Source organism: Chelonoidis abingdonii, chromosome 4 (genome assembly GCF_003597395.2).
Source record: "Chelonoidis abingdonii isolate Lonesome George chromosome 4, CheloAbing_2.0, whole genome shotgun sequence".
NCBI classification, from domain to species: domain Eukaryota; kingdom Metazoa; phylum Chordata; order Testudines; family Testudinidae; genus Chelonoidis; species Chelonoidis abingdonii.
The window spans coordinates 38,888,522-38,900,890 of NC_133772.1; the positions used below are offsets into that span (position 1 = coordinate 38,888,522).

Sequence of the window (12,369 nt, forward strand, 5' to 3'; positions counted from 1 at the left end):
TCTCTCCCCAAGGGAGTCTTTATCCTTCAGTGCTGTCATGCCCAAGCTTTGAGGGCAACAGCGGCTTTTAAATGAAGTAGCTTAATAGTCATTTTTCATATGCTTACAACTTGCTGCATGTAAGGACTCAAAGAACAGCTAGCTCACAAGGATCCGTTGCCCTTTATGGCTCATCTAACATAACGTGGTGAGCTTAGCGCTGGTGAAAAGTGCTGTATTGACAGCCTTGGAGGCTAATGTTTCTGTCTAGGGAACACATCCAGTATAGGCAGCAGCAGTGCAAACAGCTTCCAGTGCTGCTCGATCAAGCTTTCTCACCCCAGCTGGGGCACTGGGCTTGCTACTTTTGATCGACAGACCCTCTATCCAACTTCTTTGCTTACAGTGTGGTATCAGCCCATGGCACTGGCTGCTGTGTAGGGTGACCAGATGTCTCAATTTTATAGGGACAGCCCTGATATTTGGGGCTTTGGGTTATAAAGGCGCTTGTTACCCCCACCCCCTGTCCTGATTTTTCACACTTGCTGTTTGGTCACCCTACTGCTGTGGGAGGGCATAAGGACCATTTATGAAATGGTCGGGTAATTGATGTGACTAGTAATAAGCCTCTGGCTATGCAAGCTGCGATAAGAGTAATCCAGTCTCATGCTTCTGCTTTTTAACTGTTTCTTGTGGCATTCTGGAAGCTTCTCCTTCCCCTAGACCTCTGTACAGCATTGCACAATTAGGTACTAAGACCCCTGCCTTTGCAGGCTCAGGTGCTGGTCTTTGCCAAAGGCAGGATACCAGGCTAGATGAACCCACTGGCCTGATCATGATACACTTCTCTTTTTTTTTTTTTTTTTTTTTTCCACACACTGATGCTCTTCATCTAAATGACTGATGGAAACAACAAAGCAAGGGAGAACTAAAGTATTTCTCTGAGGATAGGACAAGAAGCAATGGACTTAAATTTCAGCAAGGGAGGTTTAGGTTGGACATTGGGAAAAACTTTCTCGCTGTCAGGGTGGTTAAGCACTGGCATAAATTGCCTAGGGAGGTTGTGGAATCTCCATCATTGGGGATTTTTAAGAGCAGGTTGGACAAACACCTGTCAGGGATGGTCTAGATAATACGTAGTCCTGCCATGAGTGCAGGAGACTGGACTAGATAACCTCTTGAGGTCCCTTCCAGTTCTATGATTCTATGAAAGTGAAGCGTCCAATGAGAGCTCAGTATGGCCCATCCTACCATTGTATGTAATAGCTCAAAATAACCTAAGAAGCCCACAGCTTACTGCAGTTTCACCTCAGTACTTAGGCACTGAATAGCATTAAAGGAGGCAGGAGAAGTCCCCAAAGATGATGTCCACTCTCAGTCCTGCAGGGTTCCAGTTAACTATGTCTTTGCACCGCATACTCCTTGTATCTGAGGTTTTAAGGCTTCTGCTTATTAAAGATTTCTGCTGTGCCCTGTTTGGGGAGCAGGGGAAGGGATTGGTGGGGGAGGAAAAAGATTTCTCACCTCTTCTCATTAGTGTTGCCTCATTCCCTATCTTCCTCATGTTACCTCCTGCCCCCTTCCCTCCATGTCAAACCAGGCCCTATTTTATAAATGGCTGGGGAAGGGAGGGAGGAACAGGGGGCCATATCTCAGCTTAACCTAGCATTTGCTGGTCAATCTCTGCTTTTTAAAAAAAAAAAAATTCCCACCCAGGTGTTTTGCTAATCAGTAACTGGCTAAAGTACCAACAATATTTGCGCTAACTGTGCGTGTGTTCTCTCTGAGCCAGCAAACTGAAGCGCTGGCTCTAAGAACTCTTCTGGTCAGTAAACATCTCTTGTTGCGTAATCCTCCCTATGTGGGTCTTTAGCACTGTGCCCTTCTCATTCCCTGCGCAGGCATTCAAATCCAGAGTGCAGGAAGCACAGCAAGGGAGCTTGGTGTTCCTGGCTCAACCTATAGTTTCCCAACATGCACATCCCAGAATTGACCCAGTTTCGCATGGGGGCTGGATGGCCTTGTGATTAAGGCACCGGACTGGAGTTTGGGAGAGTTGGGTTCATCTCAGCTCTGCCATAGACTTCTTGTGTGATGTTGGGCAAGTAACTTAACCAATATTTTTCCCCATCAGTAAAATAGGCCTAATATACCTGTCCCTTACAGGAGTATTTGGGGGCACTTGGATACTATGGTGGTGGTTATGTTATAATAACCTAAACAGAATACCAATGACCTTCTAGGTTAGGACTGTATGCTGTGGTTTTCAACAGGGGTCTAAGGCCCCCTGGGGCCATGAGCAGGTTTCAGTGGGTCCCCCAAAATAAACCAGAAAGCGTTAGTCACCAGGGCCCAGGGAAGAAAGCCGAAGCCTGAGCCCCACTGCCTAGGGCCAAGCTGAAGCCTGAACTCTGCCACATGGGGATGAAGCCAAGTTAGCTTTGCGGCACCCGCAGTGGCATGGGGCTGTGGACAGTTGCCCTGCTTGCTACCCCCTAATGCTGGCCCTGGTTTTTAATCTACTGGCTATGCAGAAAAACACTTCTGGTGGCACAGGTGGGCCACCAAGTTTTTATAGCATGGTGGTGGGGCTCAGAAAGAAAAAGGTTGAGCACCACTGGTGTATAACACTACCCCCTAAGGTTACCAGCTTTAGATAGGCAGGGATATATTGGGTGGGTGTGGCTGATTCATACTGGACTGAGGTCAGAAGTGAAGCCACTCACTGAATGCTGGTCTGAGAGCGAGCAGGACAAAGGGTTGATAGTGCTGAAACCTGCTTCACTGATGGGAGCTCAGACTATCTGTTCTGGTCTGTTACAGCCTAACAGCTTCCAAATTCCACTTAAAAATGGGAACCTCTTTATTTATAAATATTCAGTGACGTTCAAGGGCCTAATCCTGCACCCACTGAAGTCACTGGCAAAGGTCCTATTGACTCAATGGTGTGGAATTGGCTTCCAAATGCTTTTAACCATGGAAGAGTAGTGTGTATATGTGCTAACTGGCTTTTCATTTCCTGGTTTCAATGGGGAATGTCACAACACCTCAGGGCTCCGATGTGATTGCTTGTTGCTTATTAGCAAATTGTAATCCTTTTTATTCCACGCCAAATGTTTCCCTCCTGCAGCTGGAAAGGGGGTTGGCACTGGATTTTGAGCTAATTTTTAACTTGGTCTCTGCCTTCCTTCTCTTCAAATCGAACAAACAGTTCCTGAATGAAGTTGAAGGTCTATTTTATGAGAGTCCTTCACCCCCTCCCCCACTACATAAAGCTTCATTCCTGATTTTGTCCCCTCTCCCTCTGTCTCTGAGAGTACCTCTTATTCTGCAGGTAAGACAAAGGCTCTTGTTTCCCAGCCCTGCTAGAAGAGGCTTGTGGGGGTGGCAGTTTGTGCATGCAAACAGCAGCACTGCAGCCTGGTTTTTTGGTTTGGCTCAGGCTGGTATCTATGCCCGCTTTGCCTCTGTTCCCATCACTCTCTCTTTTAGCAGAGCTTTGATGCTCCTCCCAAACGGAGTTGCTTGAGGCCACTCAGCAGAATCAGCTGCTCCTTCCTTCTGCAGGGAAATGGCTGCGTCTCTCTCCAGTGCCAACTAGGTCAGTGTGCTACAGTTGAAGCAGGCTGCCTAATCCCTGCTTCCCATTGGGTCCTTCTCCAGAGCAGCTTAAGTTAGTTGGGGTGGAACCACTCCGCAGGAAAAGTGTCACTAGTTCACGCTGTCGGACTGTAACAGCGCTCAGCAAATCAACTCCTAGACCATGGCTCCTTCCTCAGCTGAACCTTTTCTAAATGTTCCCTTCTAGGCTTGGAACTGTGGAAGGATTTTAATTACAACTCTCCCTCCTCTACTAAAAGTAGAGGAAGACCAGTCCCTGGCTTGACTGAGCAGTGCTCCCCACCTCACCCCACCACTTCTATGGGGAGCACCCCTCCTTCTGTTTCAGCCTAACTTAGCCACTGGTTTAATGTCTCTGCTAGAGCAGTGCCTTGCAAACTGCTCTATCTCGGCATTTAACTTTCCGCCATGCATCCGTCTCCGCTGGAGAACTGGCAGGGTTTGCAGGGCAGGGTGATGGAGCGGCTCCGGAAATGGACAGGACTCCTCCGGTGTCTTTCCCTTCGAGGGAGGGCACTGGTGCTCAATCAACTAGTCCTGTCCATGCTCTGGTACCGGCTCAACACCCTGGTTCCGGCCCCGGTTTTCCTGCCCGACCTCCGGAAGGCGGTTCTGGAGTTCTTTTGACCAGGAATGTACTGAGTCTCTGCAGGGGTCCTCCACCTGCCCCTGGAGGAGGGAGGGCAGGGCCTGAAGTGCCTATGCATTCAGGTCCACGTCTTCCACCTCTAGGCCCTGCAGCGGCTTCTTTATCGTGCAGATAGTCCGGCGTGGAGGGTACTGGCGCATGCCTTCCTGCACCGCTTCCGAGGGCTCCAATACAACCGGCAGCTCCTTTGTCTCGATCCGAGGGGTCTTCCGCGAGACCTCTCTGGGCTGCCAGTCTTCTACCAGGACCTCCTCCGGACCTGGAAGCTGTTCTCTGCTACCAGGTCCGTGGCGGCCACCGAGGGGGGCAGCTCTCCTTGCGGAGCTCCTGCTACACAACCCCCAGCTCCGTGTGCAGGTGGCAGAGTCCCCCGCGGTGCGCCAGAGGTTGACCCTGGCAGAAGCTACTAGGGTCGGAGACCTCCTGGACTACGACCGGGGAGACTGGCTGGATCCCTTGACGCTCACTCGGCGTATGGGGCTCTCCAGATCTTGTACTCCCCGGCACGTACTACAGGAGGTGAAGGCCGCTCTGCCGCCTGCTGGTCGGGCTTACCTCAACTGGGTCCTGCGAGAGGGCATACCCCGCCCACCCTCCATCCTGGGCCCTCCGGAGCTTTTCATCGGGCCCCTGCCCCGTGGACCCGACCGGCCGTCCCGCCCCTTCTCCGCAAGCCGGAGGCACGATCTGCAGCCAGTCTACTTCCAAACTGCACCAAGGAAACATCTCTACACGCTCGTGCTCCACACCCTTCACTTCCTCACCCTCGTGTCCCGCCCTGACACAAAGTGACGGGACCTCCTGCCACCTCTGGAGGGTGAGGAGCCCTGGTGGGCCAGCCTGTACTCTACCCTGGTCCTGAGGCCCACTGGGGATATCATTTGGTGGCTCCTTCATGGGGCCGTGAGCATGGGCGTGTATTTGGCGCGGGTTACCCCTGTCCCAGACACTTGCCCCTCCTGTGGCGCGAGGGAGACCCTGGCGCACGTTTACTTAGAGTGAGCCAGGTTGCAGCCCCTATACCGGCTCCTCACCAATATACTCTTACGTTTCTGGCTGCACATTTCCCCTCACCTCCTTCTCTATGCACTCCCTATCTGTGGCCCCACAAAGTCGCGGGACTTCCTGGTCAACCTCCTCCTTGCCCTGGCTAAAATGGCCATCTACACAACCAGGGAGAGGAGGTTGGCCGATGGGGACTCCTGTGACTGTGGGGCTTGTTTCTGATCCTTAGTTTGTTCACGCATCCGGGCAGAGTTCCTCTGGGCAGCGTCCACTGGCTCCCTTAACGCCTTCGAGGAGCAGTGGGCGCTGTCCGGGGTTCTCTGCTCGGTGTCCCCGTCAGGCTCCTTTTTTATGACCCTCTGACCGCACTCCTGCCCCTGTTCTTTATTAGTTGTCCCCCGGAATCAGTTGGGTTCTGAGGTCCTGTAGATCCTCCCCTTAGGCTGCGGGGGGGCGGGATCTGTTAGCCATGGGCGGGCTTCTGCCCACCCAGTTCCCAGAAACCCAATAGGTACAGGGGTGGAGTAAGTGACTAGAGAAGCATTATTTACCCTTTCCCACAATACAAAAAAAACCCTGGGATGTGGAGCTTTTCCTTTCTAGACCCTTCATTCAAGTCCAACCTAGGGTCATTAGTGTCTGTTTCCTTGCCTTCCTGGTGATATGAGTTGATGGTCACGTATGAGGTTTTGGTGGCCAGCTGACCTCTGGCCCTCTGGAGAGGCTGAATCTCCAATCTGTGGAAGGGGGAACAAGGTGAGGTGGGGTCTGAGCAGAGTTCTGGGAGCAAGCGCTTACTGTGTATGAATCCCAGATTTGCCATGAGCATGCGCTTGCACGCACTCTCTCTCTTTTTCTCTTTCTCCAATGTCTTAGGCAATCACTTGGCCCCAAACTTTTCCTAAAGCTGTGCTAATTTTAGGTACCTCAGTCATTTAGATGCCTGACCTGAAAGCCCTAGGACTTGATCTACAGAAGTGCAGAACACATGCACTCTGAAAATTGAGGCCCGAGTGTCTCTGGTTGGGCACCTAACTAACCGAGAGATACAAGTTTTTAAAGACCTATTGTTTTGGAAAGTGGTGGCCTATACCTCCCTGCCTCAGTTTTCCCATCTGAGATGTGGGTGGTGCTCACAGAGTTATGAGGATAATTAATGGTTAGAAAGCACTAGTAGCAGGACAGTTCATTCCTGCGTTTGTGCAGGAGGTCAGACTAGATGATCATAATGGTCACTTCTGACCTTAAAGTCTGAGTCTGAGGCTACGTCTTCACTACTCGCCGTATCGGCGGGTAGCAATCGATTTCTCGGGGATCGATATATTGCGTCTCATCTAGACGCGATATATCGATCCCCGAACGAGCTCCTATTGATCCCAGAACTCCCAACCTGAACGGCAGTAGCGGAGTCGACATGGGGAGCTGCGGACATCGATCCCGCGCCGTGAGGACGGTAGGTAATTCGATCTAAGATACTTCGACTTCAGCTACGTTATTCACGTAGCTGAAGTTGCGTATCTTACATCGATTTCCCCCCCTAGTGTACACCAGCCCTGAGTCCTAAGCTAGGAAATTTCCCTCAAAAGGCATTTCCTTGTAGGTCTATCCATGGGCATAAGCAGGGGTGGCCCAGCTGCTGGCTTCAATAAAAATGCACCTGCCAGACCTACATTTTGCTAGTAAAGGGCCATACTGGAAAGCTGAAGGGCTAGGGTAAACTGTGGAGCTTATCCCCACAAGTCAGGCTAACAGAAACCAGATGAATGAGAGAGTTCAGTGGTTTGAGCATTGGCCTGCTAAACCCAGGGTTGTGAGTTCAGTCTCTGAGGGGGCCATTTAGGGATATGGGGCAAAAATTGGTTGGATGATTTAATTGGGGATTGGCCCTGCTTTAAGCAGGGGGTTGGACTAGATGATCTCTTAAGGTCCCTTCCAACCCTGATAGTCTATGAAAAATAAGGGGAATTGCCCCCAATCTGGGAGAGGGGAATGTGATAGGAAATGCAGTTAACTGAGGTGACATTTGTATAACACTGATCCTATCCCCAAGACTTGGCTTGTCAGATGCCAGCTAACAAGCCACAAGTAAAGCTGGTCCAGAATTTTTTGCCCATGATTTGTTTTAAAGAAAAAATGAAAGTTTCAAATTGAAACCTCCCATAAAATTTCCATTTTTGACTAAACTAACCCCCTTCCCACCCAGTCGGGGTGTGTGTGTGAAGAAAATGTTTCAGGTTGATTTCACCTGAATAGGAACATTTTTAGTTTGAACTGAACCAAGCTGTTTCCCATGATGCACTGCAACTTCCCATCTGACCAAGTCACATGGTACATCGTGGGAGATATAGTGCAGCCAAGGATCCTAGTCAGTAAGGGAGAATGGGGACAAGGGACACCAGAATTACAAATTCTGTAAGGCACAACTGCCTCTTACATGGATGCTGTGTCAAACTGACTCGGAATGTTTTGATACTTCCAAAATAAAACTTTGTAAAGAAACTTTTCTTTCCATTAAAAATAACCTTGATTTCCAATTTTTGTCCCAATTGGGAATGAAAACAAGTGTTGAAATATCAACTTCCCACAGGACTGAAAATGCCAAATTTCACTTTGCTATACCTGCAGGAATGTATGGGATGGCAGTAAAGTTGAGCCAGTAGGGTTGATGGAGGGGATGGATGAGCAGGGTCTGATCATATCTGTGTATTGTCTTAAGGACTGACCTCTTGGGTTGACTCAGTCTGTGCTACAGGGATAATGCACCGGTGCAACCAGGCAGTGCACTATATAGAGGTGGGGTGGGATGGTAATATTTCTAATCTCAAGGCAGATCACCTGATGCTCTGAAGAATGTGTCTCATTTACCTCTATCTTAAGCTGCATAATTACAGATGTTGTTCATAGTCATAAAACTAACCAATCTGGCTCCAGTATCTGTCTCAGTGACCTCCCATCACATAAGGTGACTGTCCGCTGTGAGGTTTTTCCTTTCCCTGGTTCTAAGACTACCTGCCTCCAGTTTCACAGTGCATCTTTTAACTCTTTGCTGTCTGTCTTGGTTGTAGGTGAGGCAGGTGCTAATATTATTCAGGTCTCAAAAGAAGCCCGAAAGAGGTTTCTGGGCCCTCTACACCCATCCTTCAACTTGGTGAAAATCATCCGCAGCTGCTTGTACAAGACCCTGCCGGACAATGGGCACGAAGTGGCTAGAGGACGGCTGGGCATCTCGCTGACGCGGGTCTCTGATGGAGAGAATGTGATACTGTCGGAGTTCAATTCCAAAGAGGAGCTGATTCAGGTGAGGTGGGGAAATTATCACCTGAGCAGTGGAATGGGGATGTTTGCAGGCTCCCTTCTCTGCCGGAGAATTGCTGAAGGGTTGGTCTTTGTTCCAAAATTCTGTCACGTTAGAGCATAACCACAGCCAAGACACTCTGAACAGGTTGCTGGTGGTCGATAGACCATCTCCCTTCAGGTAATTCAGCAGGTGGCTGAGCCACTAGAAGAACTGAGCCTGGCTTTTTTACAAAAATATTTCCTATCTCTTATGCTGGGTTTGTGTGCTCTCCTTCAGGCCTGCGTTTGCAGCACCTTCATCCCGGTGTACTGTGGGTTGATCCCGCCAAGCCTGCAGGGCGTGGTAAGTAGTCCTCATAACATTCCCCTTGTGTGGAGTTGTGTGCAAAACAGCAAGACACCTAGAAATAGCCATGACGGATCATGCTGATAGTCCACCTAGTCCTTAGTCCAGCAGTATCTGGTCACATACTTAAAAGAGTTGCAAGTAACTCTGAGATCAATTATTTATAGAATACCTTGCCCATAATGGAAGCTGCTTCCTAACCCCATCAGTGAGTGACTAGCTTATGCCCTGAAGCCTGAAGGTTTGTATTCTTTAGATATGTTTTTAGTCCTACCTACGGCTGGCTGATAATGTTCCATCAGTCCTTTTTTCAGTGGGCTTTTGACAAAACAAAACTTTTCACAAAGTATTTTCTTACCTTGAAAACAAACTTCCACTGAAAACAAGAGGGTAAAATTTCAGCCAAGAAGTTTTTGCTTGCCTGGAGGCCATGTTTAAATTTTTAAGAATCATAGAAACTTTCCATGGAACACTTGCTGACCAGCTCTAATTCTTTCAACTGCTACTGTGGTTATCTTCTTTATCCGTACAAGTATCTAATCTTTTTTGAGTCCTACTAAGCCCTTGATCGCAGTGATATCTCATGGTAGGGAGTTCCACAGGCTAATTATGCACTGGAAAATCATTTTTTCTCTGTCAGGTGAAAATATTTTGCCTTTCACTTTCATTGGGAGCCACTTGCTGTTATATTATGAGAGAAGGAAACTAGGAGTACCTTATTTTAACTCCATTCTGTCATTTTTCTTTTATTTTGTACACCTCTTTCATGTCTCTTCTCTAAAATAGACATTCAGTCTGTCCTTTTGGAAATCTTCGCCTTTAACTATTTCTCACCTTCTATAAATGCCTGTTTCTGCTATAGCCTTCCTGAGATACGGTTACTGGAACTGAACAGGGTACTCCAGATGAGGGTATGGCATTAACTTATATCAGGATTTAACTTATATCAGGATTTCACATTTATATATATAAACATATATAACTTATATCAGGATTTCACATTTTCATTATCTTCTACTGAATTCTTTATGCACTTTGCTGTTTGACCGCCACTACACATTTGGCAGAGATTTGCATGGAGCAGCCCACCAGGATAATCAGGCGTCTTCTCTGAGTGGCTACAATTAATTTGGAATATATTTAATGCGTAGGAGCCATTCAAATGGTTCCTTCCAATGTGCATTACCCCTGTGTTTGTCAACACTGAATTTTCTCTGCCATAGGGCTGCCCCATCACCTGGCTAGCTTTGGCTCTTCCTCTGAAGTTCCTCACAGCTTCCTCTAGTCTTATCTTACCTAAGTAACTTTACCCATCTGCAAATTTTCCCATGTTGTTTCTCCCCTTTTTCAGGCCATTAACGAATCTATTAAACACAGATCCAGTACAGACCCTTTGGGGAGTCCCATATTGAACATGAGAGTTGAGTCTTGTTCTTTGTGTTCAGATTCTTAGCCAGTTACTAATCCATGGCTGTACTTTGCCTCTCATCTCATGACTACTTATGTTGCCATAATAGCCCCTTGTAAGCAACTTTGTCAAGGGCTTTTTTAAAAGTCTAAATTGTCAACCAATTCTCTTTTTAGCCATTATTTTGATGACCCACTCAAACAGTCCATTGGATTGGAGAGGCATGATCCTGTTCCTTTATGGAACAGGGTTGTTATCTATCTCATAGACTCATAGGTCAGAAGGGACCAATATGATCATCTAGTCTGACCTCCTGCACAAGGCAGGCCACAAAACCCTACACAAAACCCTACCCATACACATTTATAACAACCCCGAACCCATGACTGAGTTATTGAAATCCTCAAAATTGAGATTTGAAGACCTCAAGCTGCAGGGAATCCACCAGCAAGCGACCCATGCCCCACGCTGCAGAGGAAGGCGAAAAACCTCCAGGGCCCCTGCCAATCCGCCCTGGAGGAAAATTCCTTCCCGACCCAAATATGGCGATCAGCTAAACCCTGAGCATGTGGGCAAGACTCACCAGCCAGCACCCAAGAAAGAATTCTCTGCAGTAACTCAGTTCCCATCCCATCCAACATCCCCTCACAGACCATTGAGCAGACTTATCTGCCGATAATCCAAAAAAAATTGCCCAAAATAACAACTATCCCATCATAACATCCCCTCCATATACTTATCAAGCTTAGTCTTAAAGCCAGATAAGTCTTTTGCCCCCCACTACTTCCTCGGAAGGCCGTTCCAGAACTTCACTCCCTAATGGTTAGAAACCTTCGTCTAATTTCAAGTCTAAACTTCCTAATATCCAGTTTGTACCCATTCGTCCTCGTGCCTACATTAGTACTAAACTTAAATATTCCTCTCCCTCCTAACGTTAATCCCCCTGATATATTTATATAGAGCAAGCATATCCCCCGGAGCCTTCTTTTGGCCAGGCTAAACAAGCCAAGCTCTTTGAGTCTCCTTTCATAAGGCAGATTTTCCATTCCTCGGATCATCCTAGTAGCCCGTCTCTGAACCTGTTCCAGTTTGAATTCATCCTTCTTAAACATGGGACACCAGAACTGCACACAATATTCCAGGTGGGGGTCTCACCAGCGCCGTATATAACGGCACTAACACCTCCTTCTCCTTGCTGGAAATACCTCGCCGGATGCATCCTAAAACCGCATTTGCTTTTTAAACAGCCATATCACATTGGTGGCTCATAGTCATCCCGCTATCAACCGATACCCCAAGGTCCTTCTCCTCCTCCGTCGTTTCCAACTGATGCTCCCCAACGTATATCTAAAATTCTTATTATTAATCCCTAAGTGCATGACCTTGCACTTTTCACTATTCTATTTCATCCTATTACGATTACTCCAGTGTACAAGGTGGTCCAGATCTTCCTGAATAGTATCCCGGTCCTTCTCCGTGTTAGCAATACCCCCAGCTTCGTGTCATCCGCAAACTTTATTAACACATTCCTGCTCTTTGTGCCAAGGTCAGTAATAAATAGGTTAAATAGATCGGTCCCAAAACCGATCCTTGAGGGACTCCGCTAGTAACCTCCTTCCAGCCTGACAGTTCACCCTTCAGTACGACCCGCTGGAGTCTTCCCTTTAACCAGTTCCTTATCCACCTTACAACTTTCACATTCATCCCCATCTTTTCCAATTTAACTAACAGTTCCCCATGCGGAACCGTGTCAAACGCCTTACTGAAATTGAGGTAAATTAGATCTACCGCATTTCCTTTGTCTAAGTAATCCGTCACCTTCTCAAAGAAGGAGATCAGGTTGGTTTGGCACGATCTACCTTTAGTAAATCCATGTTGCAATTCGTCCCAATTACCATTGACCTCAATGTCCTTAACTACTTTCTCCCTTAAAATTTTTCCAAGACTTACACACGACAGACGTCAAGCTAACAGGCCTATAATTACCCGGATCACTTTTATTCCCTTTCTTAAAAATAGGAACTACGTTAGCAATTCTCCAGTCGTACGGCACAACCCCGAGTT

At 47.8% G+C, this 12,369-nt stretch overlaps 1 protein-coding gene across 2 annotated transcripts in view; it reads left to right on the forward strand.

Annotated features, from left to right (window-relative positions):
- The window catches only part of PNPLA2 (patatin like domain 2, triacylglycerol lipase), a 58,412-nt gene that overhangs the window by 24,208 nt on the left and 21,835 nt on the right, over window positions 1-12,369 (forward strand). For both annotated transcript variants that reach the window (XM_032804040.2, XM_032804048.2), the window contains exons 2-3: window positions 8,320-8,552; window positions 8,829-8,894. In XM_032804040.2, coding sequence (XP_032659931.1) covers window positions 8,320-8,552; window positions 8,829-8,894 — 299 coding nt within the window. The remainder of the gene's footprint in view (window positions 1-8,319; window positions 8,553-8,828; window positions 8,895-12,369) is intronic.